General features: G+C 51.5%; 1 protein-coding gene across 3 annotated transcripts in view; it reads left to right on the forward strand.

Moving 5' to 3' along the window:
* The first annotated feature begins 476 nt into the window (after window positions 1-476).
* Window positions 477-25,828, forward strand: part of TAF4 (TATA-box binding protein associated factor 4) — a 54,369-nt gene continuing 29,017 nt past the window's right edge. The window contains exons 1-3 of one of the 3 annotated variants that reach the window (XM_066587642.1): window positions 477-1,197; window positions 1,574-1,672; window positions 1,803-2,714. In XM_066587642.1, coding sequence (XP_066443739.1) covers window positions 921-1,197; window positions 1,574-1,672; window positions 1,803-2,714 — 1,288 coding nt within the window. In that variant the 5' untranslated portion in view covers window positions 477-920. The remainder of the gene's footprint in view (window positions 1,198-1,573; window positions 1,673-1,802; window positions 2,715-25,828) is intronic. The other 2 variants (XM_066587644.1, XM_066587643.1) reach the window with 2 other exon arrangements.

The following is a 25,828-nucleotide window of genomic DNA, read 5'->3' on the forward strand; positions in this document are numbered from 1 at the left end:
GGCAGGGTCCGGGCGCACACAGGTAAGGAGGGTCGCCAGCAGTGGGCAGGGTCCAGGCGCACCACCTGCACGAGGGCTAAGAAAGTTTGTGTTTTTTTTTTACCAACTCGTAAAAGAAAAAGAAAAAAATAACTTGCAGGACTTCTGGAGTTTCTCCCCCCCCGATACGTTTGATGAGTTATATATTATACCCCCGAGATGGCGCCATTAGGACACAACTCCCCCCCATGACAAGTTATCTCTAGTAATAGCCTAGGAAGGTCTCGGTCCTTAACCCCTTGATGACCGGCATGCTTGCTGCTTTCAGAGGTGGGTCTGCTCGGCCCCCCCCTGCTGCCGTTCACTGACAGCAAGCAGAGCTGTGGAGGCAGCAGACCTTCCCTCTGCCCGGAGCCGTGTGACTAGTGCCGGCCGCCCCCACACACCCGCCGGCTCCCGGAACTGCTGTGCGCCGCCCCCGGTGTCCTGCCCTATCTCCGCCCCCGGAGGCTGGGTGTGTATGAGCAGAGAGCGGGCTTCTGCCTCCCGTCCCTAGCAGCCGTCAGCCGGGGGGACCAGCAGCCTCCCGCCGGCGGCAGGTGGAACGCCCTTCAGCCGGGCGCTCACCCGCAGCCATTTTGAATTAGCAGAGACAAAGAGCCGCGCGCCCCCTCCCCCCGGCTCCCGTCCCGCTCGCCCTCCACCCCCCTCGGCGCTCAGCTCCCGTCCTCCGGGCCCGCGGCCGTGCTCTGTGCCGGCCACCACCCCGGGAGCTCCGCTCCATTCCCTCCTGGAACACCAAATACCGCTCGCAGCCATTTGCCCACGCTTTATATAGGGCGGCGCCGGCCAATGGAGGCCTCCGCTTGGCGTGACGTGTTCGGCCAGCCGCGCAGGCGCAGTGCGCCGCTGCCCTCCTGGAGTTGAGCGGCGGAGTAAAGATGGCGGCGGGTTCGGATCTGCTGGATGATTTCTTCAACACGGACGTGGACGAGAAAGTGGTCAGCGATCTGGTGGGCTCCCTGGAGTCCCAGCTGGCAGCCGCAGCCCACCACCACCATCACCACCACCACCCGCAGCAGCCGCATCCGGGTCCCCCCGAGGTCCGCAGCCAGGCCCTAGCCAACCATGTTGCCAGCCCTGGGGTAGGGGCAGCAGCCAGCGCCGGGGGCCAGCCGGAGACCAAGATAGGAATCTCCTCCGAGATGCCCAAGACGGGTGAGCCAGGGGGGCCGGGAGGCTGGGGGGCGCTGTGGGCACAGAGGGGGTGACAAGAGCTGTCAGTTGGCGGGTGGAAAGTCCTGCTGGGGGGTCACGTGTCCTCCGCCTGCTGCCAGGGGGGCCTGGCCCCCCATTAGGGTGTCAGTGAAGTCCTTGGAGTGTTTAGGGGTCACCCTGGGGGTGATTTGGGGGTGCTCAGCGGATCTGGGAGGTCAGCAGCGACTTTGGCGCAAAGCATAACGCGATACGAGTTTCGCGCTACTAAAGTGGCGCAACTTTTACTCACCGTGGGAGGCCGCCGCGGTCATGTGACGTCTGTGAACTTTTCTGTGTGGCGCCAGGAGTTAACTGCGAGTCTTGATGGTTTCTTTAGATGGCCCGTATGGTAGAGCGCCACGCCAGCACGCAGGCGCCCAGCTGGCACCGTGGCGCGGCGGACCGCCCCTTCTAGGTTCCTGGCTCTCTTGGTCACGTAAGGCTGTTGTGCAGCGGGTTTTCTTGGTGGCGGGATTATAGCACCGTTCCGTAGAGGTTGGCGGGCGCCGCGGGTATGTGTTGTCCGCCATCTTGTTCCTCCCTCCTCATTGTCGTTTTTCCCGCAGGAGCTGCAGGAGTTCAAGGGAGCGTCATCAACAACAGCCGACCGCAGACGGCGGTGGCCCAGCCGTCAGACGGTGTCCAGTCCGCCGATTCGGAAGCCCCGGGACCGCTGAGTCAGGCCAAAGTTGGGGTCCTTGGCACCATGGCGACTTCTTTGCCCAACCACGGCTCGGGGAACGGCAAGACCGCGGCCCTGCAGGCCATGAACGGGAGTAATGTGGTGATCAATTCTCATGGACCTAGCGGGCACGCCACCGCCTTTCAGGGGAATAGTAATCCTACGCCGGGGGTCAACGGCCCGGCCCCGGTCACCAAGGGTGGTGCCAACGCGGGCGCCAACACGGTGATTCAGACTTCGTATCTTGCAACGACGAACGTGTCGGCTTCTGTTATCTCCTCCTCCTCGACGTCGGCTGCTGGGGCGGCTGCGCAGCCTGCGGGCATGGCAGGGGTACCCACTACTGTAGCGCTGGTCAGACCTCTCGTCCACCAGGGAGTGCCAGCCACCCAGAATGGAAGCAATACTGTGATCAACTCCCCTTTGCCCGCTCCTGGCGGAGTACCTTTGCAAATCAACAGCCAACCCAGTCCGGCCGTCAGCCAGGTCATCAAGTCGGAGTCCCCCAAAACAATTATTCAGACTCCTCAGCAGAGCCAGCCGAACCCTGGCAACATGGTGATAGGACAGACTATGCAAGCGGGGCACCCGGGCCCCGGAGGGGCAGCACCTGTGCCTGGCACCCCTGTGGCGATGGGCAAAGCAACAGTCAGCACTGTGCCTCCAAGCTTGCCAAGGACTCCTACAGCAGCAGCGATTGGTGGCATCAGGGCAACTATTGCACCTCCTATGTTGGCGCCGCGGGTACCGCAACCTCCAAACCCGACCAACATACAAAACTTTCAGCTACCCCCAGGTAAGAGAGCGCCGTGTGTTTGTGCCTGGCAGAAGTTGCCCGTACCACTCCAAGTTGTGTCTGCGACCAATCGCTGTCAGCTCTTTGCGGGTGGGCTGCCTCAGCTGTCATGTAGGTGACTTGGTGTCCCCCAACCCGTCCTGCGCCCCTCTCTCGGGTTGGCATCTAACCTTCCGTTCTGCTTCTCATGGGTTAACCCTTTCCCTCTTGGAATGAACTTAACACCTGGGTTATTCCGGATGTTTGTGGATGATGTCATCGGCGGACGATGTCACTCCTGTAGAGGACGACTAATAAAGCTGTTTGTGGAGTTTATTGCGCTTGTGCGATGTCACTAATTGCTACATGGTGACGGCTGCAGGTTGGGATGCGGCGGCGGCCCGGAGCGCGCTGTGTCCTGGTACTAGAGAATATAATCATCAGACTCTGAGTAGTGGGGGTGCCAGCGGAGATGGGGGGCCGGAAAAGTCCTGCAGCGTGTGTGTGTGTGTGTATGTATGTATATATATATATATATATATATATATATATATATATATATATATTACACACGAGCTGCAGGACGTCTCCGGCCCCCCATCTCCGCCGGCACCCCCACTACACTTTGCAGCGCGGGCTCGTTCGCACTTGCGCCTTGGCTTCCGTTCTTCTGCTCCGTCCGGCTGTGGTCACGCAGGCGAGGGCCATTTTTGGTCAGTGAAAAACGGACCGTTTCCCGTATGATTTTCATCATTTTTCTGCAGCCTTTGGCATGTGATTGGCATCTGTCTTACATCTGTTCTTCACCGTGCCGCCTGCGTTTCCCCCCCCCCCTAATATATAGTCCCCATAATAACATATGTTACAAACGTATCGCCCTCGCACGGCGTGTCACTGCGAGGCATTTTTTTTTTTAGCGCCCATAGAAAATAATGGGCGATTATTGTGAATTGCCCAAAAATTGACCATGTAGCAATTAAAAAAAACAAAAAAAAAAACGGGGGGATAAGGAGCGGGGGTCCCCATTGATTTGCATTGTGACCTGCGGTTTTCATGCGCATGAAAAAAGTAGCGTGTCCGGTTGTGGTTCGTGTTATTGAAACCCCATGCAGTCGGTGGGGCGGTGGGAGTCCGCGTGATAGACGCATCCTCACTCCGTATTTGCAAGAAAGTCCCATGGATTTTATGCGCATTTCTTTACGTTTTTCACACACGCTAAAAAAATATACAAGGGCCGGAAATGCAGGAAATCGGCAATGTTTTGGTCCGTGTATCCGCCCCATGGGAACCAAACGGCGCCGAAAGGACCTCATTGACTGTAATGGGAACCGTTCGGTTTCTGTCAGTGAATGGAGCTCTGCAGTGATTGGGGGTCCATCATGTCTCGCAGGAGGGTCCGTGTCATTGTATCCGCTGCGGCCCGTCCTGCTAGTTGCTACAATGTATCAGTCTGCCGCTCCGAGGATTGTCTAGACTGGATACATCAGCAGTGAGAAGTTGTAAGTCTTCGTCTGTAAAGGTGAATGCTGCTCTTCACTGACAGCAAGCAGAGCATTTATAATTGTAGAACAGAATATAAGTAAGTCTGTGTTATTGGGTGGTTTTCTGGGAAGTAAATTGGTTTCTGCGTCTCCCATTGTATCCCGTGTTACTAAATGATGAGGAAAGGACTGCGGCGTGGGGCTCACATCTGCGTATTTTGCGCTTTATACGCCGCACCAATCCCTACGCTCCCCTCCATTCTGCCTCTCACATTGTGTGCGAATAAAAGAACGCAGCGTGCAGTATTTTGGCGCGTATTATGTGTCTGTACACGCCAAGATAGTGTATGGGGATCGTCGGCACGCAGAAAGTGCGCAGTTGATTGTGTAGTGCTTCATGCCGCTGTGTGAGAGGGTCCGTAACGGGGGTCTATGTAGAGTTTGGGGAGGTGTATGCAGTATCGCATTGGCAGGCCTGCGAGCGGTGATCTTCAGGAAATGCCAGACTGCGTCGCGGCCACGTATACCGCCATACGGACGCGGGGATGGAGACCCCACATCAGTTGTCGGCTACAGACAGCCATGACTTGTGAGGGGAGGATGAAGACCGTTACAATGTATCGCCTGTCGGGACGCTCGCACTTCTGGTGTTTACTCCATAGAGGGGGGTATTCAGTCTGTAGAGGGGTTCAGCTTCTTCATGTAAATGAGACTGTTCCCCTTCACTGACAGCAAGCAGAGATTTTGAAAATAGTGAGAAAATGTATATTCTAAAGTTACAGAAGTTTTCACGATCCGATGATTGAGCTCTGTTTACGGAACACGTCCTTAGAGGGGTTTCTGGGACTTGACTGAATTGAGGATAGGTCATCAATAACTGATCAGCGGGTTCGGGACCCTCGGTGATTGTGTTGTCAGCCCTGCTGTCAGTGTGGATTGGGCTGGGTGTTGACAGCGCTGACCGCACTGCAGCGCCCCACGTTGGTATTGCAGGTGCAGCTCTCATTGAATGCAGTGCAATACCAAGCTGGGGCGCTGCAGTGTGTACAGAACTGTCTGCCTCTGGCTCCGTCCACGGGGACCGCCGAGTGTTGGGGGTCCGGACCCCGAGTGTTGGGGGTCCGGACGACCAACTATGGATGACTAATGCTGAGGGTAGGTCATTAGTAGTAAAGTCCTGTGAGCCCCTTTGTGTCGGGGGTCACATTACGTTCATTTACGTGTACGTCAGGGAGGCGCCAGGCATACACGCTAAACGTGGCAATGCCAAGAGTGACCCATGTAGCGCCCATCTGCCTGGTATATGTCAGTGTTACTGCAGGAAAAGATGTATGGAGTAGCCTAGTAGGTACTATATTCCGTATGCTCCCTATGGGTGCGGGCATATACGGTATGTGAGCCTAGCTGACAGCCTCTAGTCGCTGACTAGTAATGAATCTGCTGCCCCATATTTGGGTCCCAAGATGGCAATGGGGTCGCTGAAGATTTTCGGGCACGTGCATTAAAAGGGGGGGTTGTGATTGTGGAGATATCACCGTGACGGGGGTCTGCGATCGCCTTTTACCTGTTGAAGCGGCCTTGGGTAAAACGGAGATGGCTGGGATTCTGGACGCTTCCAAGCTGGGACCTCCAGTTTATCAGACATTTGGGCCGCTGTCACCCAGCTTACTTTTTACCGTGATTAGTGCGGTGTTCGCAACGCGGCGGCACTACGCCTTCATTGGTTTCAGTGGGGCTCCACACACCAGCGCTCCAACTTGGCTTTTCGAGCGCGGTCTGCTCTATTTTCGTGTAGGCGCCTGTTAGCGCACCTCATCACAATGATGGGGTGCGTAAAAAATACGTTGTCAAGTGCTGTAATAAGTGTTTGGAAACGCCGTGGCGTGAGAGCCGTCTGAGGGGGCCGGCACACCTGACGGTTCGGATGTAGTGAAAACCGCATCAGCAATCGTATTGGAAAAACGGCGCGGTTTTGCCATGTTTGGCTTAAATTCCCCCACAGATGGTGAAAAATGTACATTAATTGGCCGGTGTAAATATCCCGTGGCTGCGATGAGAATACCCCTCTACTGCAGCCGAAGGGGGTTTCCAGGACTCAGGATCAGTCATCCATATCAATCATTGGGGGTCCGCCACTTGGGACCCCCATCGATCGGTTAGATTAGAAGAGGCCTCAGCCTCCTCAAATATTAGACATCAATGGCCTGCGGGCCGCTCTGCGTCAATCGGGTGATCGGTGCGGAGTTGCTCTATCGGGTACGGCTGCTACTAAATGTCTGCACCAAGTGCTGCTGCCCCTTCATGAAGTAGGGATTCCAAGTGGCAGCCCCCCACCAATATGATATCCCGAGGACAGGTTATCTTGGGGAACCCCTTTGATGATACGTTCGCACGTTGCGTATTTTGGTGCAAGTCTATTTTGCGCTGTGGGCTTTGCTGGGATGCAGTAAGCGGTGAAATGTGCTGCAGATTGCAGGTCGAGGTGCCCGCTGTGGGCGCAGGTCCCATGCCACCCTCATAGAGGTGTTATGACAGTTTGGCCAGGTCTCTGCCAGCGCTCATAATGGGTCCTACGGCCCGTGCCCTGCTACAACCTGACTGCCGCAGGCGATGACAAGGACACCAGCAGTGAGTCAGGTACAAGGAGGGGGGGATTGTCCCCAGTCCCTTTCTGGGGGTCTTGCTTCCCCCTTCTATTACTTTCATTTTCGCTTCTGCCTACTAACGGGACGGATTGACCCGGGCGCCCGCACTCTGGGATATGGCAAAAAACATCATGAAGAACAGTTTCTGCCCCAGTTGTTGTAAGCAGGCAGACGTTATTGTGTTCAGCGCTGCTTCTCCTGCGTGTGGCCGCGCCGCTGGGGTGGTACGCTGGTGCTCAAGGGTTCCTGGGATGTTTTTGAGCGTTGTATATCTTCCTTGGCACACGGGTGATATGCCCTTATTATGCCAACTCCGGCCCCCTGCAGTTTCCTGCCCTGATTGACAGAGGATACGGTTACGGTCGCACCTGCACAACACTAGAAAGTCCTCGCTTGTCGCTGGCTGCAGATTTATGGAGGGAGCTCCGACCGCGGCGCTACGAGGGGGGCCTGGTGGGGAAGGTAAGATACAGACCTGCAGATATACCGAGGACAGCTAGATGTCAGGGCTGCAGTAAAACCTACTTAGTTGGGGCTCATTCACACGAGTTCTGTGATGCGCACAAATATGAAATCCATTCTTTTAACGAGCGTTTTGTTTTCCTCCTCACATCATTGCTGCAAGGAAAACAAAAACATGGCGGCGTGTTCTGTGATTGTGCGCGCCCTCGGAGCGCCTCGCCCATTGTTTTCAATGGGAACGTAAAAGACATCGCCGTGTAATGTTTCCCATTGACATCAATAGGAAACGCTTGTTATACTTTGTCGCCCGAGGATCGCAGTGTCACAGAAGCGAGGTGTTGTTGAATGATAGAAAGACGCTTCGCATCCACGCGAAAAACACACGTTGGCGAGCGCGATAACAGGCTGCGTTTCTCGGCCCGATATCGCGCCCGGTGGTGGGATTATAGTCGTCCAGCGAGGCCGTACAGAAGCGGCTCGCCGTGTTGACTCGTACCTCGTCTGATGTTCTTCGATGTCTAGCTGCTCGGCTCCTCTGACCTGCCTGACTAGTCTACCTTGTATCGTTAGAGGATGTTAAAACATCAAATATGTTGACTCTGAGAGCTGCTGGATCCCTCCAGAGCCCCCGGGGAATCGAGATCTCCATCCTCAATTAGCACCCCCCCCCCCCCCTAAACAAAACTCCTCAGCGGCAGAATGTTAGTATGGGGCATCACTGGCTCCCTGTGTCCTATATTTGTCCAGACCCCATGCAATAGTGCTGTGTTATCGCACGGCCGCCGATAATGCTCAGGCAATAGTGCTATGTTATCGCACGGCCGCCGATAATGCTCAGGCAATAGTGCTATGTTATCGCACGACCGCCGATAATGCTCATGCAATAGTGCTGTGTTATCGCACGACCGCCGATAATGCTCATGCAATAGTGCTATGTTATCGCACGACTGCCGATAATGCTCATGCAATAGTGCTGTGTTATCGCACGACCGCCGATAATGCTCATGCAATAGTGCTGTGTTATCGCACGACCGCCGATAATGCTCATGCAATAGTGCTGTGTTATCGCACGACCGCCGATAATGCTCATGTAATAGTGCTGTGTTATCGCACGACCGCCGATAATGCTCATGTAATAGTGCTGTGTTATCGCACGACCGCCGATAATGCTCATGTAATAGTGCTGTGTTATCGCACGACCGCCGATAATGCTCATGTAATAGTGCTGTGTTATCGCACGACCGCCGATAATGCTCATGCAATAGTGCTGTGTTATCGCACGACCGCCGATAATGCTCATGCAATAGTGCTAGGTTATCGCATGACCGCCGATAATGCTCATGCAATAGTGCTGTGTTATCGCATGACCGCCGATAATGTTCATGCAATAGTGCTATGTTATCACACGACCGCCGATAATGCTCATGCAATAGTGCTATGTTATTGCACGACCGCCGATAATGCTTATGCAATAGTGCTGTGTTATCGCACGACTGCCGATAATGCTCATGCAATAGTGCTGTGTTATCGCATGACCGCCGATAATGTTCATGCAATAGTGCTATGTTATCACACGACCGCCGATAATGCTCATGCAATAGTGCTATGTTATTGCACGACCGCCGATAATGCTTATGCAATAGTGCTGTTATTGCACGACTGCCGATAATGCTCAGGCAATAGTGCTATGTTATTGCACGACCGCCGATAATGCTCATGCAATAGTGCTATGTTATTGCACGACCGCCGATAATGCTCATGCAATAGTGCTATGTTATTGCACGACCGCCGATAATGCTCATGCAATAGTGCTATGTTATCGCACGACCGCCGATAATGCTCATGCAATAGTGCTAGGTTATCGCATGAGTTCCGAGCAATAGTGCAAGTTCAGCCCACCAATTGTCTTCGCTGGGACCTCTGTATTGGGGCTTTTACACCTCTGGGATATCAGTCTGTCCAGCCAGGAAGCAGCAGTGATTGTGAACCCTCCTCACCTCCTGTTCCTTCATCTCTAGTTCTGCCTTTTTGTGGTGTCCCTGTCATTACCGGTACATGAGACGCCACCGGCAGCCCCATCCGGTTGTCCAGGTAGTCCTGCTCCTCCATACGTGCCATGTGTCCCCCAGCACCGTCTCCAGAGCATGGAGGAGATACCAGGACACGGCCGTTACATGAGTGCTGCTAGAGGCCACAGACTCCATGGGGGTCCGACGTCCTGTAGGGGGGCCCGCGCTCACAGCCGGCATGGGCAGCTCTACTGCCATTCACCATAGAACCCCAGAATTGGCAGGTCGGCCTTTGGCGTTTGGCTCAGATAAGAGCGGGGTCACACCGGGCATGTGCCATCCATTCACTTAGACCTCATGCCTGATTTAGGTGTTTCGAGTGCTGTAGTGTCTCCTATTCCGTGAGGATCGCGTCTGGATGGGTCAGACTGCGCTGTGGTCACATTTTAAGGCCATGATCACACGATGGAATTCGCTGCGCAATTTTCCGCGTGAATTTCCCCTCTAAATACACGTCTTTCTGCCACCGATCCGCACGTGGATTTAGCCCTGTCACCGTGCAAAGTCTGCATGCGCAATTCAGACACGGGAAATCGCATTTCTGCGGCCAGAAGGGATGTCACTTCTTGCAGTGGAAACACGTTGGAATTGCGCAAGTTGATTTTGCCCATTGACTGCGCTAAATCTGTGTGGATCCGTGGGTTTTGCAGCCGTTTTTAAGAAGCGCAATTTACGCCGAGCGGAGCCCCAGGGATGGCGGTCACGTTCACACAGCGCAGGTCTACATCCGTATCTGAGACTTTGCTATCTGCGCTGGATGGTGGCCGGATCTGTGATATTCCGTGGCTCTGCAGAGAGGAATGTTCTGTGTAAAAGACCGACTTCACACGGGCGATAAAATCGTACGAAAACGCAGAATTACGGAACTCGTGCTTTTCAGTGGTATCCTTCACATTTGTAATGTTTTCACTCGTGCGAAGTTGCGTAAAAAAAAAAAAAAAAAGCGTGGCACGTTCCATCTTTTATGTTTTGCTCTTTTTTTTTTTTAGCGCACGTTTCTCCGTGGAGCTTTTATTTTATTGCATCGCAACGTTCAACCTTGCGATTTCCGTGTGATGCGCTTTAACATTAGGAAGTCCTTTTGACTATATTGCAAGAACAAGCAGCGATGACGCTCAAAACTCGCGTGAACAAAGATGCGACTTTAGCCGCCACTTTCTCGCGATTGCCCGTGTGAAACTACCCTGAAACTTGCAATATGTGCTTTCTAAGAACAGGCAGTCTGCGGGTCACGTCGGAGAGCCGAGTGCATTAAAGGGGATTAGGGCCCATTCTGATGGTCCATCCTCGGGATCGGTCATTAGTCATCAAGCGCTGAGATCCCCGGCAATCAGCTGATCGTCTGCACCACTGTCAATGCAGCGGCCGGAAGTTATAGTTGGAGGAGGAAGAGGTACGGAGGGCTCTTATTAGACATCCGAAACCGGGGTCAGGCGTGGAAGTGATGTCAGTGAGGGTCACCAGTGTCGGTGGCTTCACCATGTCCAACCCGGCTGCACTGACCTTGTGTGGGCCGGACGATCAGCTGATCGGGGAAATTGATGACCTATTCTGAGGATAGATCAAAACTAGAATTTGCCGGGAGAACCCCTTTAACTGCAGCACCGTGCGCTTCCTGCCCAGGAACTGATGATCAGGTCTGCCCTGTAAGGGTTTGTTGGCGGATTGTTGATGCAGATTTGCTGTGTAAACTGCCTGGAATATGTTTGGCTTCTGCACGGACAGCGGCATAAATTTGCGCTGGCGAGGTGAAGGACGTTGTATAAAGCGATCCGTCACTTGATGAGGAAATGCAATATTTTAATTTCTTTTCCCCCCATGTATACGTCCCGCTCACGGATTTTGCCCATTGATGGCTTATTCCGCGTGCCGATCCGCGCCAAAAACTGCTGCAAAAAGCCGTGGATTCTAAGGTGGTTTCGGAAGCAGAATTTGCGGCAGCAGATTTCACCGTGTCAACGCAGCCGCCGACGCCGATCACCGCAGATTTTCATGTGGTTCGCACCGAAGTCCGCATCAAAATCGGAATGTAGCAGACTGATTTTGGTGCAGATTCCAACCCCCTCGCTTGAAGAGATGGAATCCGCGGCCTCCGTTCACACGCAGAGGATTTACCACCCGCAGATCAGTTTATCAGTACTTTATAGATCCTGTATTATCCCCGTCCCATCTCCTGTGTGAACGTGGCCGAGGCCTGACGCACGCGGCACATGTGGATTTCTGCAGCAGATGACCTGTGAGTCATTGCGTAAATGAATTTTAAATGCTTGCGGAAGATCGTGGATTCAATGGTTTTTCTGCGTGGATGCACAGTGGGGGAAGAAAATGCAAGCCCAATGGTGCCCCCCCCCCCCCCCATGTGTTGCGGATCGAACGCTTCCATAGAGATCAATGGAGCCCGTCCGCGCTAAAATGGAGCGCACTTCGATTTATTTTTTGTTAGCGGAATCCGCAAATCAAGTCCGCATGGGGCTGAGGACGCTCCATGCTTTCCTACGGGCGACTTGAACAGCAGATCTTCCGTGCGGGGGCCGATCGCAGATTCCGCTGTTCACATCCGCCCGTGTGCGCGAGGCCTAAGACTACACAGTGACCCGATACAAGCCTGGGCTGTGGATGCAGGTGGTGAGACATGGAAACCTGAGGGTGACGGAGGGACACAGTGTATTCCGCAGCGGCCGCACCGCCTGCCCTGCTTTGCATGTGAAATGTATCTCTATTGGATTTTTATGAAAAACTCCTGTGAAATGTCAGCGTGCGCCGGCCGTCCGGATCAGATGGTCACCGCTTTCCATATGACGACGCGTTTAGCATTTTGTATCAGATCTATCGCATGCTGGAAATCACCTTGTGCACCCCGAACCCCGACGACCACCAGAAGTATAACAAGTCACTGTGGGGGTCCGGGGGCTGAGACCCCCGCTGGTATATACTTGATACTTTGTAAACTTTGTAGACTTCAGCGCTCTGTGGAATTCTGCAGTGAAATCCACAACACGTAAATACGCCAAAAAAGTCAATCCACGGCTAAAACCCCCCCCACAAAACCGGAAGCAGAATTCGCCTAGATGTTGTAGTGGTACAGTGGGTGTGACCGCGCCCGTCTGAAGCCCCCCAAGGTTTCATTATGGCGGATAGCTCAGATAGGACGGCTCTGATTGGGTAAGTCAATGGTATTAAAAAATGGCTAATTCTGGGAATTTCAGCGCAGCGCTGGACGCGGTCAGTCACCGCCATTGATTTCAATGGGGCTTCTCAGACGAGCGTTAAAACGTGTTTTTTGAGTGCCATCTGCTCTATTTTGAGGCACTTCTGCATTTTTAAAACGCGATTCTTTGCCCATTAACATGAGTGGGGTGCCTTTTTAGCGCCGCTGACAGCCCGGTACAGTGTGGTTACGCATTTTCAGCAGCGTTTTGACTACGTTTTTTTCCAGCGCTGGCGTTATCGGCTTGCTTGGTTGTGTTTATAACTGCTACCAATGCAGCTAAAAACAATGAAAAGCGTAAAGTGCGTTATTTTTTTTCCAAGCGCCTGTGTGGGCGTGGCCTAAGAGTAAACGTGACCTCCAAGCGGTTCGGTTAGTTTAGGATTAGACCACACTCGCAGCGTCCGTTGTTCGGCTCTGTCCTAGGAGATAAACGGGTATAGTGTGAAGCCGGATCTGGCGCATTAATGACCGATGGACCAGAGTGGCTTCTGTCCGGCTGACGGTTTGTATTCTGGCCGCGTTTTTTTTTTATCCTGTAGATTCATGGATAAAAGTTTTTCCCGTCTTCTGTTTTTTGTGTAAAGCAGTTTTTATAATGAGAAGTTCTGCGACTTTCTAACCTACGTAGTTATGGAAACTTAAGGGCCGTTTATCGGACGATTAGCGCTCAGAATTAGTTCAAACTAACGGAAATGAGCGCTAATTGTCCCGTTTACTATTCGCTCACTTCTCGTTGTCGCATAAAAATCATCAGTGGATCGCAGGATTCTCGCTGAGCGTAGAAAGTGGAGCGCAGAGCGAGACGCCCGCCATCCAGCGGTGATCTCTACCTGTCTAAACGCTCTGCACGAGCGCCAACGACCTTAGTGGTGACGTAACAGTTTAAGGGGGGCTTAAGGCAAAACCTTAAGATCTCTGCTTGCTGTCAGTGAATTGAGATATTCTGTGATGGGAAGACTTGTTGTGCTCCATATGACCCTGTTATAAATAAGACTTGGGGGTTTCCAGGACTTTGACTTCTATCCCATCAGTGGGGATCCGCCTCCGGAGACCCCCGCTGGTAGGCTGATTGTAGGGGCTTCTTCATTGTCTACCAGGCACACTCCTGTGCATTGTGTAGTGGCAGTCCTGGTCCCATCAAGTCCATGGACCCCCGCCAATACTGATCATGTGACTGAGACCCCTACTGGGGCGCCTTCACACGTAGCTGATTCGCTGCAGATTCGCTGCAGATTTGCAACAGATTTCACTCCCTTCAGTTTGAATTTGCCTGAAGAGGTGAAACGCGCTGCAGATCCGCAGCCAATCCGTCTTTGAATGGTGCATGCGTATCCTGTGTATTATGCGGGTATATTTCATGTGTGATACGCAGTGCAATAAGTCCATTGGATTCAATTGGTTCGCTCACACCTGCCTTTTTTTTCATGTGCATGCCCTATTGTGGTGCGTATTATATGGAGATCTGCATGTGTATGTGGACTCGCTGCGTAATACTTGGGACGCATACACCGGTGTAAGTGAGCCCTAAGCTGAATGGTAGAGTTGGGACCTCTGGGGTTATCGGGTCCGACCCCCAATCGTCCCAGACGGGGCATAAGGGGTTTCCCTCACACCTTGTGGGTTTTCTGTCGGATGTAAAGGGGTCGTTCCAAGAAAACAAGTTTATTGTCTACAGGCTAGGGGGTAACTGGCTGACCCCACCGGTCAGCAAGAACGAAGTTTGTGTCCCCTGAATGGAGGGCAGAGGCGGCTGTGCAGCGGGACTGTTGGGGATAGCCGAGCACTTGAACCCTCTGGCAGTCCCATTAAAATCGTCGGAGGTCCGTGTGCGACCACTGCGGTCTTCACTACCGGACACAAGTACCTTTTGTTCTTCTGATCATCGGGGTCCCACCAATGGGTAAGTTATCTCCTATGCTGTGGATGAAGGATAACGTATTTTCTTTTTTTAACTCCTTAAGGGCCAGGCACTGTAAATTTACGGCACTTGGTCCTGGGCTTTAATCTCTCCCGATCAAAGAAATAAAACACAGGATTAAAGCCTCTGCTGCTGAAATCAAGCAGGTCTGGTTCTCAGCTGTTAGTCAGTTGAGGACCCAGAGGAGAAGGGAGAAGCAGTTTTTAACTATTATCGCTTCTGCCTTCTCCTTTCACTGGTACAATGAGCGCCATGTGCTAAGAAGTGAAAGTGGAAGTATTTCTTCCACTACGGGAGCTGGTGATCACGTGACCGCGGGGATCCCCTGTTAGAGCAGAGCTGCAGGGTCCTAGCAGACCCTGATCAGCTCTATTAGTGACTGTTGTCACCACAGGGGATGTTTTCCCTGTAACAGAGGCTCCTATGGATGCCCCAGCTACAGTGGAAACGTAATAGAGAAAAAAAAAAAAAAAAGCCCATGTGAATGACTCCCAGAGGTCTCGTATGACACCATGGGGGGCGTAGATGGTAAAACAATTAGCTGCAAAATGAAGTAAAAATTACAAAATTAAAAAAATGTTCATGAAAAAGAAAATGACCCAAAGCTGGCTGTCACTATATGCGCCCTGTAAGCTGAAACCATACATATAGTGCATCAAAAGGTCCGAAACAAAATAACAAACTCATTCCCATACTTTATTTTAGCGTAAAGTGACTAATTAAAAAAAAGATTAAAAAAAAATTTTTGTAGTGTTTTTTTTTTTTTTTTTTTTTTTTTTACCCTTAATAAAACTACAAAATTGGGGAATAAAGTAAATGAAAAATATATAAAAAAAAAGCAACAAAAATAATTTTGGTAGCTGAACGGAAAAAAATCAGGCAGGAAAATCCCTAAAAAGTGCCTGGTCCTTAAGGGGTTAATAGCAGCCGTTCTCCAGGAAGCCTCGTAGATCATCAAGCCCAAAATATGAAATTTCCTTCATAAAATTTGCTGATTCACGTTTGCTCGTTAATGACGCTGTTTGCTCCGTTCCGGGTCTGCGCTGTCTTGTGAGGCTCTGCAGCAGTCCGGGGACCACCAGATGGAAAGCTGGAGACCACTAGGGACGGCCAGGGGCTCATTCACAAGGCCGGATTGCATATTTCGGTGTGTGAATTCACGGCGTATTTGCAGACCGAAATATGCCAATTCCGGCGCATTTCTATGAGACCACGGGTCCATGTGAGGCGAAAGAGGCTGGGCTCCAGACAAACCAATTAGCGGCTGCGCACTTTGGCCTCTTACACGGCCGATAAACCGTTCCGACTCCCGGATCTAGAGGAAATCTGAACTATTATCGCTCACGGTCAGTGCGCCCCCCAACTGAATGACAAACGCAAACACGTTCGCTTCTCGTTTGTCATTCAGTTTCTGCACGCAGAAAACTGAATGATGAGTCGTTTCGTGTAAACGGGCAGTCCGAAACGTATCAACTGCCTGCTTACTGCGAATGGAGGCGGGTGAGCCGAACGATCCCCGACCCGCTCCGCCTCCATTCATTAGCTGTGTATAAGCACCAGAATGCATTGTCGCTGGGATGAGCTGTCGGGCGTCCCCACCCCCTTATACTGGGGGGATAGCTGCATCATGAATGGGGGGGGGAAAAATCGCGGAGTGCGGTAAAAATGGAGAGACAAGTATGATGGCGACACAAAGTTGTGTTTTTCGCTTTCATGTGTTCCCAGCGCCTGACCGCCATAACTTTACACTATTGGTATCATTTGGGATACATTCAGTATGACTTGTTGATAGCGGTGTATTGGAGACTAGGGTGACTGATTGCTTCCACTATGTATTCCAGCCACTTACCTGCCCCCTTATCAGCCACCATCCCCATGCTGAAAGATTCTGCTTTCACATCTATCCCATGATGCATCAGGACGGCTATACAATTTTGTTCTGTGGGGGGTGGGAGGGGGCTAATTATTAGCTTCTAAATAAGCTACAGATGATAAGTATACAGTCTGGAGGATGAGCTGTGATCTCCTCTATCCTAGCTGTGTGATCATCCTCTGTAACTATGACAGGAGTGACTGTTTACATGGGCTGACAGTCGGGTAAACGAGGTTTATGGTGCTGTGGGGACGTGACAGGTTCCCTTTAAATTTTTTCAGACTTCTCATGGAAGACTTGGCAATCATTCGATTATACAATACATATAATATACTGCAGTACTTCAGTATTGCTGTATATATTATACTATGTAAAGTAACACGAGGACAGTATACCCGGATTAATTGGGGGCTTGGGCAGAAAAGTGGCAAATTCAGTTTGACGCTGATCATTGTAGGGTTCTGCACATGGGCAGGGATAGTATATGTCATCCTTACACACTAAGTGGGAAACCACTGGGAACACGGACATGGAGAAGGACTTGGTGAATAACTGTAAATGTAACTGGAGCAACCAGTGTCAGGCAGCTGCTGCCAAGGCAAATAGGATCACAGGGTGCATCAAAACGGTTCTAGGGGCGCAGGATGAGAACATTGTTCTTCCTCTTTACAAGTCACACAGGGAATATTGTGCACAGTTTTGGGCACCGGTACTGAAGAAGGACATATCAGAGCTTGAGCGGGTACAAAGGCGGCCAACTAAAGTAATAAATGGAATGGGCGGACTACAAAACCCAGAGGGGTTATCAACATTGGGCTTATTTAGTTTAGAAAAAATTCGGCTGAGGAGCGATCTAATAACTACCGTGTTTCCCCGAAAATAAGGCACCCCCGAAAGTAAGACACATTAAGAAATTTGCAGAATTCGCAAATATAAGGCACACCCCGATAGTAAGGCATACTAAAGTGTGCAGGCAAGTCGAGAGGCCTGTCCCCTGCTGCCATCCCCGTTGTCTCCTACCTCCTGCTGTGCTGTACGAGTGTGCTGTTGTGAGCTCCCCTTGCTGGCTCGAAAAGTCCATACTGTACGTTCTGTTCCTGCTGTACACGTCTGCTATGATGAGCTCCCCCTGGTGGACGGAAGCTGCAATACCATCACTGCTTACAAGTGGTACAGGAACTTCTGTCTGCAGACAGGTATGTTACTTTACAGCCCTTATTTTTTTTATGGCTCTGTGTGTGAGTCAGGCACCCAGTGTGTGATTCTTAAGGCTGGGTTCTCACAGAGCGTATTTCCAGCGGAAATCTCGGAGTTTGGCCACAGCGATAAACAGCGAGATTTCCACCAGGAAAGCGCTGCTTCAAAACCCACGACACTCAGCCGCTTGTTTTGAAGCGACCTGGCTGCACGCTTTTCCGTTTCTGTGGCCGGTGAATCCGCACCACAACACCGGCTTCTCCCAGCTTTGCCGTGACAGATTTGCTGTCCCATGTGGACGAGATTTCTGAGAAATTTCGTCCACAAAGCTGGCTAATTGAGGGATTAGCGGCCACAGACGGATTTGCCGCGGCAAAATAAGACACCCCTGAAAATAAGACGTAGCGCAAATTTGGGAGCAAAAATTAATATAAGGCGCGTCTTATTTTTGGGGAAACAGGGTATGTATAATATATCAGGGATAATATATATACAGAGATCTCTTCCATCATCTAGTTATACCCAGGACTGTAACAAGGGGGCGCTCTACATCTAGAGGAGAGAAGGTTTCTACACCGACGTAGAAGGGGGTTCTTCACTGTAAGAGCAGTGAGACTGTGGAACTCTTTGCCGGAAGAGGTGGTGATGGCGAACTCGTAAAGAGTGTAATAATACATGTTATATCGCTGATTACTTCAGAGGGTCGGTGATTTGGGGATTATTCCGCTTGCCAGATTGGAGTCGGGAAGGAATTTTTTCCCCCTGAAATGAGGATACTTGGCTTCTGCCTCGTGGGGGGTTATGACTTGTTCTGGACATATGTTTTTTTATGTTACTATTGTATCTTTTAGGCAACTGATTAATAGGTAGAAATAACAAGCTACCATGGCGAAAAGCAATGTCAGGGGGGAGAGGGAGAGAGACCCCTCCTTCTGTCAGACCCCTTAACTATCAGTAATGAGCGCAGCATCTAAGTGATTAGCAGGCAGCATCCTCTCCGATCCCGACTGCTGTAAGACTGCTGGACTGTCCCGTACTTGTAAGCCTTATTGCATCATGGGGGGACGTCTTCCCTGTCCCCCCATGTCTTCTAAAGCGGCCATCCAGTTGGACAGCCCTAATCCAGCATGATGCTGAGCCCATTGTGGAGGGGGGCTGCATTTGGGACTCGTACCCACTGCTTGGGTTCACGCATGGGGCTCCCATCTACTCTGTATGCTCTAGTGTTGTGTTACTATAAACCTATTGTGACATGCTGGGAGTTGTAGTTCCACAACAGTTGGATTGAGCAACACCTGAACAAATATAAATGTCCTTATCTGCCTGCATCTGTATACTGGGACTTTACATTGTAGGTCTGTTGTGCCCCTCCCCCGCAGCTGGCGGAGCTGCATCAAAGATGGCCGCCCTTGTGCTCGGCATCCCCTGCTTGTGACAGAATGAGAGCAGACTTGGTGGGAATAGCGTATGCTCCACGCAGGGAGTCGGTCGGAGACTTCATGTTGCCATGGTGATGAGTAGCGGTGGGCCGGGCGGTTACCATATAGTACATGTACAGCCGTGTTTGGCGCGCTCCGTCTGTCGCCGCTCGTCTTCTACTGATACGTTTTTACTTTAATAATAACTTTTTTTCTGTTTGCTGGAGAAGTTTGCAGAATGTTTTTGTTGCAGCGGCTTCAGAAACTTGTCCCCGTTTGTTTGCGTTGTGCCGGTACGTCCAGCGGCTCCGTCTCCGAGGTTGGAGCACCTTTATTAGTAGAGTTGGAGGAGCAACTAATTTGTGGGGCGTTTCATGTGATAAATCCGCCTCCGTGCGTGACGAGTCGGCGACTTTGGGAGCATTAATACCGCTAGCGACTTTACTACATCCGTATTGGGCGTCGGCGTCACTGGGGGTGGACTTCAAAGCATGACCCATGGGGGGTCTGTGGTTTGGGAAACTCTTCGCTCAGTTGTGGCCCATTAAGCTAACCGTACACGTTGGGCATCGGACTGGTGGTGATGACTAGTGTTGTTCATCTTGATTGGCCGGGCATTAAAATGTTCCGCTTTTAGCAGAAGGTAAATCTGAATCAATTTTTGGAGAAAAAAGCAGGAAAATTTTAATTTTTCCATAATGCCTCCTGCAAAGGTCAGCTTGCAGCCAATCTGCATCCAAGGTGCCTTGCTGATGTCACCAAATGTGTCTTCCATCTTCAGTTTCATTGGACGTCTGCATCACATGACCTCGCCATATGTAGCATGGTTTTTAGAACAAGCAGGCGCTATTCTCATTGGCACAATTTGTGATCTCGAAGACCTGTGGGGCTCCAGTTTCACCGCCATCCGCGGCGGTACGCAGGCTCACGGTGGGCTCCACAGCTGTAAACCACTTACGGTGGTGTGAGCCGGCCGTATACCGATGTAGCAGAAGTAATGTGATACTTTTAGTCCCAGTTTGTATTGAACGCTTCTACTCCCGGTTTCCTCGCTCGGCTGAAGGCTGTCAGAAGCCTTTCCTGTATAACCGCTTGTTATGACGATGCAGCATGATAGACGTGGCAACAAGGCTTTTTCTCTGATCGAAGCTGTGGGTCAACCAGGATTAGGCTGTCCAATCATTTTGGTCTTGTTTCTTTTTAACTCCTTTAGGACCAAGCTCTGTAAATTTACCATGCTTTGTCCTGGGCTTTAATCGCGCCCGATCGCAGAAATACGGCGCGGGATTAAAGCCTCTGCTGCCACAATCAAGCAGGAACAGGTCAGGCTCTTGGCTGTTAGTCACAGCTGAGAACCCGGAGGAGAAGGGAGAAGCAGTTTTTAACCACTTCTGCCTTCATTCCCGGGTACAATGAGTGCCATGTACTAGAAAGTGGAAGTGTTTCTTCTACTACGCGACCCAGCAATCACGTGACCGCAGGGATCCACTGTTACAGCAGAGCTGCAGGGTCCTGGCAGACCCTGATCAGCTCTGATAGTGACTATTGTCACTACAGGAGGATGTTTTCACCTGTAACTGGGGCTCCTATAGATGCAGCTCTTATGGATGCCCCAGCTACAGCGGAAAAGTGTGTTTAAAAAATAAAAAGCAAAGGCCATGTGAATGGGGGACATAGATGGTAAAAGAAAGCTGCATAAATAAGTAAAAAAAATATACAGAATGAAATAAATATACATAAAAAAGAAAATGACCTAAAACCAACAACAACCAAAACCGTCACTATATGCGCCCGGTAATCTGAAACCATACATATCATATATCAAAACGACCAAAACACAATGAGGATCCCGTTCCCATACTTTTATTTTAGCGTAAATATACGAATTAAAAAAACACAAAACTATAAATGTGTTTTTTGTTTTGTTTTTTTTTAAAAAACAGAAGAAAAAAAAAACGGGAAAAGGATATTAAAGACATAGCCTTATGTCACGGGGAAAGAAACGCAGCAAAAATAATTTTGGTAGCTGAAGGGAAAAAAATGGGCTAGTCAAACCCCCACAAGGGTAAAATCCCTAAAAAGTGGCTGGTCCTTAAGGTGTTAATGCATTACTAGGATGAGTGATAAATGTCTGTACATGAATGCTCTATAGCCTAAATGACCGCCATTCCTGTTCTAGATCGGTCTCTGAACTGAAGGCACTGAATGGGCCCTTTATGGTTCACACTTCCGTGTATGAAAAATAGAGCCGTGACAAGGTTTCCGTGGATCAGTTTCAGTGTGAATCCACATGAGATGGGAGAATCCAGCGATCTGATTGACTTCCAATGAGGCCGGTCATTGGTGCTGGACTAGCCGGGGCTGGGATGTCACTGCCAACCGCAGGAGGGTTTTCTTATGTAACAGTGTGGAGAATATACCGTGACTGGCGTGAGCGAGGAAATCATATGGCAAAAAGGGGTCAGAGGAGGATGTCAGGAATTGTTCTGACCAACAGGAGCTGCACAGTCAGCCGGATACAACACTGGGACTCCAACTAACGTGTCTGAACGCACAATTCATTGTTCCTTAGCACGGATGGGCAATAACAGTAGGTGACCAGTTCGAGCGCCATTGTGTCTGAGAGAAAAAGACGAGGCTCCAGCGGGCAAAAGAGCACAAAAATGGCATCACCGAGCAGCGATAAAACATCCCCTGGTCAGATGAATCCAGATTTCTGTTGCACCGTGCTGATGGGAGGGCAGAATTTGACACAAGCAGCATGAATCGATGACCCTCTTGCTATTAGGCTGATGTAGGTGGAGTAATGTTGCAGGAATGGTTTCTTAGCCCCCCCCCCCCCCCCCCCCCCGGGTCCTGCGTTACCTGTGGATGAATTCCTGTAGTTCATAGAGTGATCTAACAAAACCTTTCTAGTAACTGGAATGTCCCTTTTAATACACTAGTCATGTTATCAGAGCTCCCCCACCTCTGTAGGAATAGACTAGTATTTATTAGGAAATTATAGCACCAGTGTTTCTGGGGGCGCAATGCGCCACACAGCTCTGCTACACGCATGTCACACACAGCTCTGCTATATACATTGTTCATCCCATACAACAGGGTTCAGAAGCAGCACAGCACAGAAGATGAAGGGCCTGTGATGACATCACTGTCATGCTCAGCCCCTGATCACATGACTGATGTCATCAAAGGTTCTTCATCGCCAGTGAGGGAGTTACATACTGCACCTCTGTTCACATGACGGTGACGTCATCAAAGGTCCTACCTCCTTGTGCAGATTGGGGGCGGACTACAAACCTCCACAACACTTCTGCTCGATTCAACCCAAACAACCAATCGCTGTGAATCAGCCAACCCGAACAACCAATCACTGTGAATCAGCCAACCCAAACAACCAATCGGGTTGTAAATCGAGCAGAAGTGCTGTGGAATATAGATATATGCGTCCTGTGGCCTCAGTGGCTATGGAATACTAACGAACACCTAGCAGGACAACTGCTGTGTGCGTACAGGACCTGTGATGATGTCAGTCGTGATCAGGGGCGGAGCATGTAACTCCCTCACTGGGGATGAAGGACCTTTGATGCCTTCACCATCATGTGATCAGGGGCGGAGCATGTAAATCACAACCCCACTCACTCACTCACAGACAGACAGGTCGTCCTTAGTAGTTTTGACTTGTGTGTTTCATGCTAATGAAGGGGAAGCAGGGAGGAGAACGGCCACCCAGAGCTACATGGGAAGGCTTGAGGATTTGCCCTGAGATGACACGTCTGTTGGTAGTCGAGGGCGTTTTGTGGGTGTAGAGGAAACTAGTGCGATGAAGAGGCATTAACTATCCTCAGAAGCTTGTATGTCTCATCTGTCTGGTTCGCAATAAAGGCATCGCCTCTGTAATACTTTAGTTTTCTTTTAGTACAAGAGTGCTTTAATACTACACAAAGTGTGAGGTGGTCTCTGGTGAGACCCCAGGGCTTCCTGCCGCCTGTCAGGCTGGACCAGAGGGAGGACTGAACCCTGGAGAGCGCAGACATGAGCGGAGAACGTCCTCAGCTCAACCCTGCAGGTCTGACGGGATGCCATCATTGCGGCGCCTCGCAGTGGAGCTCGGTGGTTGTCCGACACCAACAGCGATGGAACGGCAATAACCGTATTAGAGAGACTCCCCTCTCCACCCTCCTACAGCGAACTACCTGGCAAAAGCAGATTGTTGGGGCGCCGGCTCCTGCACACCGGTATCTTATCCTCTGTGCAATGATAGGGGGGTGTGGGCGATGCACCAGCACTCGCCCCCCTCATGTTATGAAGTAACACGAAAAGCATAAATACAAGTTATATATCATATGGTTGTGTGCATGCAGCTCCATATTCGGTCCATGCCGGGGGTTTCCCCTTCTGTGTGCCATGTGTTGTGTTTTTGTTTTTTTTGGTGTCCACAAAAAAACCCAAAAACTTGACACGAGTGCAATTTTCTTTTCCGCGTCTTTAAAAGAAAAACAAAACGCTCTGAGGGCAGCCATGTGCTGTTTTTTCCCCCATCTCTCCCCACTGACTTGAATGGCGAGTCTGGTCTGTAAAACGGATCCGAATGCAGTGCGTTTGTTTCTCGCGGTCTGTAGCGTGGGCGGCACCACAGAATAATACGGGTTCGTGTGCCGCCCGTTTTTTAATGTAAATATGTGAACTCGCCATGAAAAAAAAATCATCGATCAGCAAACCAAAAAAAAAAGCTCCCCGACTGGTCGGTACATCTTCAGGTGTGAACACGGACAACGTACCGCCGGCCGGAGGGCGCAGATTTAGTCCCACAAGCGGATCCTGTTGTTCTTTTGGCGCTCAGCACGTTCAGTCTCGGTGACCTCTGTTCTCTTGGACTCTCTCGCCCCTCTTCTTGCTGTCGGACGGTCTCTCATCCGGTCACATAACTTTGAGTCGGCACGTCGGCAGGAAAACTTCTCTTGTTCTGCGCCTGCATCTAGTAAATCCCCGGGGCGCCGGAGAGAGAAGCACTTCATAAGTCTTACTTGCCACGATGAACGTTCTGGCGGATCCGTTTTATGATTTGCCGTGCAGCTGGCGCCCCCCGGAGGGAGGATTGGGTCAAAGTATGGATTAATCTGGTGTTTGTTTAGTTGGTGTCATTTAAATATTAAACTTTGTAACAAGTGGCCTGTTCTGCGCCTTAATGCCTCATGGCGGGCTCACACGGGTGCATGTCTGGGGGGGGCGCACGGGATGTGTATACTGGGGTGCAGCGCTGGGTATATTGTACTGGGGGCACACGGGATGTGTATACTGGGGTGCAGCACTGTGTGGATTGTACTCGGGGGGGGGGGGGGGGGCCACGGGATGTGTATACTGGGGTGCAGCACTGGGTATATTGTACTTGGGGGGGGGGGGGGCACACGGGATGTGTATACTGGGGTGCAGCACTGGGTAGATTGTACTGGGGGAGGGGGGGGCACAAGGGCACACGGGATGTGTATACTGGGGTGCAGCGCTGAGTAGATTGTACTGGGGGCACACGGGATGTGTATACTGGGGTGCAGCGCTGGGTAGATTGTACTGGTGGCACACGGGATGTGTATACTGGGGTACAGCGCTGTGTGGATTGTACTCGGGGGGGGGGGGGGGTACACGGGATGTGTAGACTGGGGTGCAGCACTGGGTATATTGTACTCAGGGGGGGGCACAAGGGCACACGGGATGTGTATACTGGGGTGCAGCGCTGGATAGATTGTACTGGGGGCACACAGGATGTGTATACTGGGGTGCAGCACTGGGTATATTGTACTCGGAGGGGGGGGGGCACAAGGGCACACGGGATGTGTATACTGGGGTGCAGCGCTGGATAGATTGTACTGGGGGCACACAGGATGTGTATACTGGGGTGCAGCACTGGGTATATTGTACTCGGGGGGGGGGGGGCACAAGGGCACACGGGATGTGTATACTGGGGTGCAGCACTGGGTATATTGTACTTGGGGGGGGCACACGGGATGTCTGTACTGGGGTGCAGCACTGTGTGGATTGTACTCGGGGGGGGGGGGGGGGACACGGGATGTGTATACTGGGGTGCAGCACTGGGTATATTGTACTTGGGGGGGGGGGCACACGGGATGTGTATACTGGGGTGCAGCACTGGGTAGATTGTACTGGGGGAGGGGGGGGCACAAGGGCACACGGGATGTGTATACTGGGGTGCAGCGCTGAGTAGATTGTACTGGGGGCACACGGGATGTGTATACTGGGGTGCAGCGCTGGGTAGATTGTACTGGTGGCACACGGGATGTGTATACTGGGGTACAGCGCTGTGTGGATTGTACTCGGGGGGGGGGGGGGTACACGGGATGTGTAGACTGGGGTGCAGCACTGGGTATATTGTACTCAGGGGGGGGCACAAGGGCACACGGGATGTGTATACTGGGGTGCAGCGCTGGATAGATTGTACTGGGGGCACACAGGATGTGTATACTGGGGTGCAGCACTGGGTATATTGTACTCGGAGGGGGGGGGGCACAAGGGCACACGGGATGTGTATACTGGGGTGCAGCGCTGGATAGATTGTACTGGGGGCACACAGGATGTGTATACTGGGGTGCAGCACTGGGTATATTGTACTCGGGGGGGGCACAAGGGCACACGGGATGTGTATACTGGGGTGCAGCGCTGGGTAGATTGTACTGGGGGCACACGGGATGTGTATACTGGGGTGCAGCGCTGTGTGGATTGTACTCGGGGGGCACACGGGATGTGTATACTGGGGTGCAGCGCTGGGTAGATTGTACTGGGGGCACACGGGATGTGTATACTGGGGTGCAGCGCTGTGTGGATTGTACTCGGGGGGCACACGGGATG

This window comes from Eleutherodactylus coqui, chromosome 13, assembly GCF_035609145.1.
Source record: "Eleutherodactylus coqui strain aEleCoq1 chromosome 13, aEleCoq1.hap1, whole genome shotgun sequence".
In the NCBI taxonomy this organism is placed as follows: Eukaryota; Metazoa; Chordata; class Amphibia; order Anura; family Eleutherodactylidae; genus Eleutherodactylus; species Eleutherodactylus coqui.